The sequence below is a fragment of the Dreissena polymorpha genome, chromosome 2, assembly GCF_020536995.1.
Source record: "Dreissena polymorpha isolate Duluth1 chromosome 2, UMN_Dpol_1.0, whole genome shotgun sequence".
NCBI classification, from domain to species: Eukaryota; Metazoa; Mollusca; class Bivalvia; order Myida; family Dreissenidae; genus Dreissena; species Dreissena polymorpha.
In genome coordinates, this window is record NC_068356.1 from 12,596,524 (window position 1) to 12,604,741 (window position 8,218).

An 8,218-nucleotide genomic window follows, 5' to 3' on the forward strand; every position below is an offset into this window, starting at 1 on the left:
GATTTGATGAAGTAGAGTTTAAAAGTAATAGAGATGTGTTAATTGAAGTTAAAATGATTTACTTTGAGCCAGAAATTTACGTTACGAGTAGAGTTAACGGTTTAAATGTGGCATCGGATTTAATGGATTCGCGCGAATTCTGGACGAGTGCTGTGTCTGTAAAATATTAAATGGAAAGCTGTAAATGTATCAAGTCGGAAAAGAAAACGGATGGTTGCATAATGGTATGCGTGAAATAATGTAATTCTACGTATTTATTTTCATAGTTATGTCATTTTGTAACCATTCACATTCGTCACTATTTGGAATTCCCGTTTCTAAAAATAGAGCATTTTGTTAACAAGGGGGGCGACTCGTGATGTCAGCAATCGTTAAGGCTACAATATACTAAATAATCGAGTCATGAAGGGCTGTACTTTCTAAACAAATCATCATATTTTCCTCGAAGGCATGTTATTCACTTTGTTCTGGTTTTATCGTTTGGAGATATTGATAGGGTAAGCATAGGTGTTCACTACTTAATCCCTGAAATAGGATAAAGTTGGAGATTAAAGTAAAAAATGGCACTGCAAAAGGTTACAATCCACTAGAAAACGGCCGAAAAAGGCGCAAAAACAGTCGATTTTGATTTGAGTCGAATTTGTTTTGGTTTGAACATGACAAATCTTTTTTATTGCTTAAATCGATTCAGCTAAGAATGCCCGTCAAGAAAAGGTATGGTTATGGGGGTCTCTATTCCTGAGTCACTGCATGACTCAGCCATAGCAGCTTTATTAAAGTCTGCAAAGTGGTAACATAGAAACAGTGGCTAGACCATGTTATGCATTATGTAATTTTAATAAAGGCGCCTGTCAACAAATAATTTAGAATCATATTTATTTAAATTAAGTTTCAGTATTAAAAGACATGCGTCATATATTTGTCTAATGTTTAACATCAAAGCTTTGGAAAATATTCATTTTCATTATTTTAAAATGTTGATTTCAGAGATCTTTATAGTCACTCTGCAGAGCCTGACAGAAATCAGCAGTTAAACAGTAAAATAAATACGAACGAAGAGCAAAATGAAGTAAACTGTGTTGTTTTTTATAGGTGTCAGAAGAATAATTTAAGAATTAAATTTAATCCTGCAGAATCATTTTGAACCTTCAGTCCCATTATTAGTACAAAGTCCATAACATTTTAATATTCAACATACTTTGAAAAGAGTTTAAGACTTTAAAGTTTTTTGTAATGTCTGTTTAAAGTGAGATTATACGATTTTTTATGTGTGTTAAATTGTAATATATTGATAAAATATGTTACAATAACACAAAATAGGCAACACAAATAATACATTGAAGACGAATTTCATAAAATGCAGCAAAGACAAGTTAGCGTCCCGAGCCGATTGTGACAAAGATATTTTGTACATATTTTCCTACAATAACTGAGCATTTTTTTAAATTAGGATCAGATTTAGTGTTCGTATGTAGTATGAATATATATTGTTGCAGGAATTTAAAATGAAACGTTAAACTACATTTAGTTTCACATCGTACATGCATGATATACATGCTGGCAAATTCGACTGTCCAGACATTTTCGATTTCAGAATGAAATAACTTACTTATGATGCATTTTTGACACATGTTCTTCTTAACTTTTATTGTAATTTATATTGAAATATATATATAAAACTTTTTTACACATTTTATATAAATTCATAAATAATTAACAGGTAAATTTAATAGAGAGCAAGAAAACAACGGAAAGCAATATGTGTATTTAGTGTATTCTGAACAGAGAGAAAGTAAAAGATGGAAAACATTCTGTGGAGTTCTCCGATTACATGACTGGATTGATCAACTAAAGCACTGAATGTTTGTAGAATAATTCGGCCCTTAGACAGAAAATTCACCAAGGGTGTGATTGCAATAAGTATTACTGCTGATCCATCATATGTTTAAAATAATCATTAGCTCTTTCACTAAATTTTGTCTCTGTTTTGCTTTAAATGAGCAGAAAGAATAAATTCACACAACTACAATATACCAAGTAAAACAAAATGGTAACCGACTAAAGTTCAGTACTTAATTCTTTATTCTTCACCAGTAGTTCTCAACCTATTTTATTTGAGCTCTATTGCAAATGCAAAGAAATCTTATGCCCAAATGGCTTTCTCCAGTTTGCTTCCTACTATTTGGTGTCTCAGCAAACATTTGAGCACAGAATAGTTGTTAAACATTTGAATTGTTTCGCATGTTTATATCTTAAAGTTGTTTGTGCTTGGGTTGAACCATAACTGCATTAAAATTGATACAACTTGTTCCAAGAATGGAAACTCAAACAAAGTGTGCGTTAAGAATTTAATAATAAAGCTTATATTATAAGTATCAAGATAATGTGTGCCTTAGCTGTCTGTCCAACTGTACCTCTTTCAGTGCTGGAACCGAACTTTGAAAGCCTTTGCAAACAGTTTGGATCCAGATGAGACACCACAGAATGTGGCGTCTCATCAGGATTCAAACTGTTTTCTATTCTGATAGTATTCTTTGAAAAAACGAAGAAAATGCTAATTTTAGAAATCCAGCAGACAACATTTTAGCAGACGACAAATTTCCCAGCATGCAAAGGGGTACAACCCTCTGCAAAAACTGCAATGACTGCACAAGTACATAAGATATGATCATGAAACTTGGCACACACAGAATGATGAATAGGTCAAATGTTAGTGACTGTTACTAAAGATAGAATTAAGCTAGATTAATGCCTAAGAAGGTGACTTACCAGCCTGTCCCTTGGCCTTGCTTTCACAGTCAACAAGACCACAGGAAGCACTAAGAGAAAAAAGGAGTTCATCTTGGATTCTGTGCAGTATCAAGCCGAAGGCTTCCTTACTGAAATACAATCATGATGAAATATTAAAATACCCAGTATGTATGCATTTATTTTTCTTTAGTATGTTATAGTAACTAACAACTAATACTGTAAACACGCTCAAATTATTGCAAAAAATTACAGGAATTATAATATTATGGTAAATTAATTTTTTTCATTTGGTATTTTGTATTATTTTTTTAACATACATAAGGCTGATGTAAACTTATAAATAAGCCAACATAACTTTCGAGGTGGCAATTATAACCAATTGTGTTTGTGAATTGAACAGAAATGCAAAAGATTTTGGCAGCATTTTTAACAAAATAAGCATGAATTATGTCAAATAAGAAAATGATGTGAGATTCATTCAAAAAGTTACAGAAGCAAGACCTTTACAAGTTGTGACATTGTGGAGTCATAGGAAAAGCTTGTTGATGATTTTGCCTATGAAAAAAATACACCCAATTTTATCTGTAAGATGTTTGGTTTCAAAGTAAGAACTGTAAAATTCTACATTAATCATAATATTGACTTATGGTGATAATGTCTAATCTATTTTACATGTAGATAACGCAATGTTACCGTGTTTTTTGTGTTAGAATAAAAGATCAAAATCCTTCAAGTGTTCTTCATTAAATACATATTATTATGGTCCTTCCATATTTCCTAAGACGTACATGGATCTGCCTAAATGCAACAATGACTACATGTAATTGATATGTATTATTCCTGTTATTGTCTCATTTACAGCCTGTTTTATTTGCACGAGATGTCAAAGAGCTTTTGGTTTTATAACAAGTCTGATAGCGGATAAGTCCCAAAGGTGATCACAGAGTTTTTGCATTTTATGGTTTACTTTGGATGATGATTCATTAAAGGGACCTTTTCACAGATTTTGGCATGTTTTGAAGTTTGTCATTAAATTTTTTATATTAATAAATGTAAACATTAAATTTTAAAAGCTCCAGTAAAAAATCAAATATAAAATTTAAAAAAGGAAAAAAAAGTAGCCCTCAGCAGGGCTCGAACCAGTGACCCCCGGAAACCTGAAGTAAAAACGCATTTGCCAACTGAGCTATCCTGTCAAGCATACATAAGACGCGTATTTTATACGTAATATAAGCAATCTTCGTAGTTTCACAAATTTAAACGACAAAAACAGAACTCTCCAAATTATTCAATCGTTTCCCGTTGCAACGCTTTATAATTTTTAGGTTTTAAAATCGTCAAAAGATGCATATAATGGCTATATTAGACCATGGCAAATGTTCAGTAATACTGTTTCCTCACAAATGTCATAACTAAACCGAAAATTTACGAATCTGAAACAACTTTTTTCAATTTTGTCAATTTACCAAACCGTGAAAAGATCCCTTTAAAACAAGAAATCAGTATTTTACATCATGCAGGGGATAACCCTTGTCAAATAAAAACGCACTTTTTACCAGAACACACATTTAGCGCACTTAAAAGTGCATTAATTGTGTGTTTTTTGTTAATATGTGCGTTTTCAGTGTTCAAAAGTGCATTTAAGTGCGCGTTTTGTGCGTTTTTTCTCTTCAAGTGCGTTATTTTAGTGAAAAAGTGCGTTTTTTGTGTGTTTTCTTCATCTGTATGTGCGCTTTTGAGTGTAGATGTGAGCAAAATGTGTGTTTTTTATCTAAGAAGTGCGTCTTTTATTTAGGAAGTGCGTTTTTTGTGTGTTTTCTTCATCTGTAAGTGCGCTTTTGAGTGTAGATTTGAGCAAAATGTGTGTTTTTTATCTAAGAAGTGCGTCTTTTATTTAGGAAGTGCGTCTTTTATATAAGAAGTGTGTTTTAAGGTTTACAGATGTTGGTTTTTTCTCACAAAAGTGCGTTTTTCTATTTTGATGTGCGTCTTTTTTAAGCATAAGTTAGTATTTTATTTCATAAGTGTGTTTTTATCATATGATCTGTTTTAAACGGATGTATCTAAAAAGACACATGTTTAACAAACTTCTTAAAAAGTGTGTCTTTAACAACCGTTTAGTAAATGTTGTACAGAAATTGAACAAGAAACAAAATTGTTGCAGGCTCTAACAATTTATTTACATCAAATGAATAAACATAGACATATATCTCAGTAACCTGTAATAATATAAGGGGCAGTTTGAATAATTACTGGTTGTCCATATTAACCTGTTTAATGTTTACATACTTTATCATACAATTTCAATGAATACCCTATTGCTTACGTTTTAATCTCAAACATTTCTAAAAATGTCCACCTAAATCAGACTGTGTGTAACTAATTAAAATATTGAAAGTGTCAAAAGTATTATGTAGGCTTGATAGTATCAATTATATTTCCTCAACATAAATAAGTATTTGAACTTTCTTATACAGATATTTATACCCTAATACAATTAATGTCTACCACATTGACCATAAACATACATTTTAAAAGGCAATTAAAATAATATTTATACTATTAATATTATTTGCTAAAACCATTCAGCATGTTATATTTCAATATTTACAATTAAATATAATGTTTTAAGGGTGCTGTGTATTATTCAATAAATATTTTGGTGTTGAAATGACTGCCTTATCAGTATTTCTCAAATTATGCAATTTTTGGCTTAGACACAGCATGGAATCAGATAAGAGAATAGCCAGTCCCTATCAGTCCTCCATCTAAGCCTAACTAAGGGGTGTTGATATACTTTTGATTTGTTCAGGCACCATCTATTTGAGAACCACAGATAGGAAGTTATTTTTTTAAAACAAGCAGCATCAGCAACTGACTTTAAGCTAGAATTAAGACTTATTATTCTAGTGTAAAATGTCTTAAAATACTTTCAGCATGAAGTATTGTGTGATGAAAAAATGTGTATTTACTACAATGTGTAAATCAACAATAAGTTTGTTGCAAAGGAGATTAAAAGTGGGTGGTTAAAGACATATAAAGTGATATGGTCTAGTTCAACAACTGCCTGTATTTTTGGAATACTGAAGAACAGTCTGTTGTAACAGGTTCGTATTTTCAATTCTGCATCCCTTTTTTATTTAGTTTAATGAATTAATTATGATCATTATCATATTTATGTATATTCACTGGGAAATGTAAATGGATGAGTAAATGTAATGAAATTTTAAAGAAAAACAACACCATTTGAATTATTATGGCTGTATTTTATGGTTATTGTCATCTTAAAGTTATTTATACCTATTTTTGGTCATTAATGAACAGATTTTTCCCCCATATTAAATGAGAACTTTAAAATTTAAAGGTTAAACCCCATGGTGACCGTGAAATTTACATTGATCAGAAGATCCTTTGGAAAGAATGTGCCTCATCGCATCGCCTGCCAAAAAAGGGAGCAAAAGAGAGACTACCTGATGTATGGACTTGAATACCAGGTTTTACCCTGCACAAGCTGGCCGACATGAGGAGAACAGGAGTGGGAAAACCGCGCCCTCTCCTTGACCAAGAAAAGCTGGATTTGTTGAGAGGTAAAACTATACAGGGTACTGGTTATTGCATTTTAAAGGTGTCACACTTCCGACCAGTCCACACAGCAAAATGAGACCACGTATCTTGGTACATTTTCGAACAGTATTTTCTATCAAACGTATTTATTTATGAAAAGCGTTAAGTCACATGTGATCAGGGGATTAAAATGGCAAAACAAACAACCAAAAACAACAAGCAAACAAGCTAGTTTTGATTTAAATTTATAATTTTTATAGCAACAAGATTACCATAACAGCAATATTCAACACTTACATTATAAAATATCTTTCAGGACCTGATCAAATGAGATCATGCACGAGACGCATCGCGCAGAGGCCATGACAGTATAATAGTTGCAAAGAAGTTTGACCGGCTGGTGGCAGACTTGGAGAGAAAGATGAGAGCTGCACTCCGCCACCTCAAAGAAATGCTGACAGGCCTTGATTGATATGCATCTTTCTTATGTATATAGCTGTTCGTGTGTATATACTGTACATGTTATTTCAGTATGCTATTATTTTTTGTTTATTTATAATCAAATTATATTTATATTTATTTCATCAAATTGCCATTGATATTTAATTACTCATGTATGTTAAAAAATGTTGGTGTACATTAAAGTATAAAATTGAATTATCTTGTAATTATTCAAATACACAAATATATATGTTTATATAATTATTGGTTTTTATTGCATATCTGAATTTAATGTGTGGGTTATAACTGCGCTTAACGTGCGTTAAATGTGCGCTTTTTGTGAGTTAAATGTGCGCTTTTTTATTTAAAAAGCGCACATTTAACGCACATAAAAGCGCACATTTAACACACATGTGCGCTTTTATATGGGTTATAACTGCGCTTTTCGTGAGTTAAATGTGCGCTTTTTAAATAAAATAGCGCACATTTAACTCACAAAAAGCGCACATTTAACGCACTTAAAAGCGCACATTTTACACACATAAATGGCAGTCAAAAACGCACTTATAAAAAGCGCACGTTTAGCGCACATTTAACGCACATAAAAGCGCACATTTAACACACATGTGCGCTTTTATGTGGGTTATAACTGCACTTTTTGTGAGTTAAATGTGCGCTTTTTAAATAAAAAAAGCGCATGTTTAACGCACATAAAGCGCACATTTATCCACAAAAAGCGCACATTTTCTTGTTTGTTTGTTTTTGTTAAAAACTCACTCTGTAAGAAAAAGCGCACAAAAAACGCAGTGCCAATACCGCCACGTTTAACACACGCAAAACGTACTTAAAACGTACATTTCACACACTTTTTTGAGAAGGGAACTTCCTTTCTGCCATCATGCAAATCAATTTGGGTCTTAGATATTTTGTTGTAGTATAATAGAGCTGAAAACTTTCAAAACCATAATAGATGTTCATACGTCCAGTTTTTAAACGTTTATTTAAGACCTGGTCTCATACTTTAGAACGTTTTATAATTGTGAATACAGTAACATGTGTTAACACTCAATTACTTTTAAGGTTAGCTTGGTATAGTTTTACCACTCAAGAAATGTCTGCAATTTACATGGGAAATCCAAAAATACACTAAATGTACCGTAGGAAGAACAAAGTGTCAAAATTGATCACATACAAGACTATTGCTATAAAATCCAAAAGTATGATCATAAGATATTAAAATATACACTTATCTTATTCTTTACTGTAAGTCAACAGTTGTGTAAACTGGCCGGGAACATGTTAGTATATTTTCTGTACCTGGGATATTTTTAAGTATTTTTTAGAGTACCTGGGGTAAATTAAAGTAGCACCCGAGCTGACGATGACCGCTTTAAAGGGGCCTTTTCACAGATTTTGGCATTTTTTAACTTATTCATTAAATGCTTTATATCGATAAATGTAA

General features: G+C 32.0%; 2 protein-coding genes across 3 annotated transcripts in view; one reads left to right on the forward strand and one right to left on the reverse strand.

Annotated features, from left to right (window-relative positions):
* Window positions 1-8,218, forward strand: part of LOC127865884 (FAS-associated factor 2-like) — an 88,937-nt gene that overhangs the window by 57,787 nt on the left and 22,932 nt on the right. The window lies entirely within an intron of this gene.
* LOC127865870 (follistatin-related protein 5-like) overlaps window positions 1-8,218 on the reverse strand; it is a 52,273-nt gene that overhangs the window by 43,196 nt on the left and 859 nt on the right. For both annotated transcript variants that reach the window (XM_052405894.1, XM_052405893.1), the window contains exon 2: window positions 2,770-2,879. In XM_052405894.1, coding sequence (XP_052261854.1) covers window positions 2,770-2,841 — 72 coding nt within the window. In that variant the 5' untranslated portion in view covers window positions 2,842-2,879. The remainder of the gene's footprint in view (window positions 1-2,769; window positions 2,880-8,218) is intronic.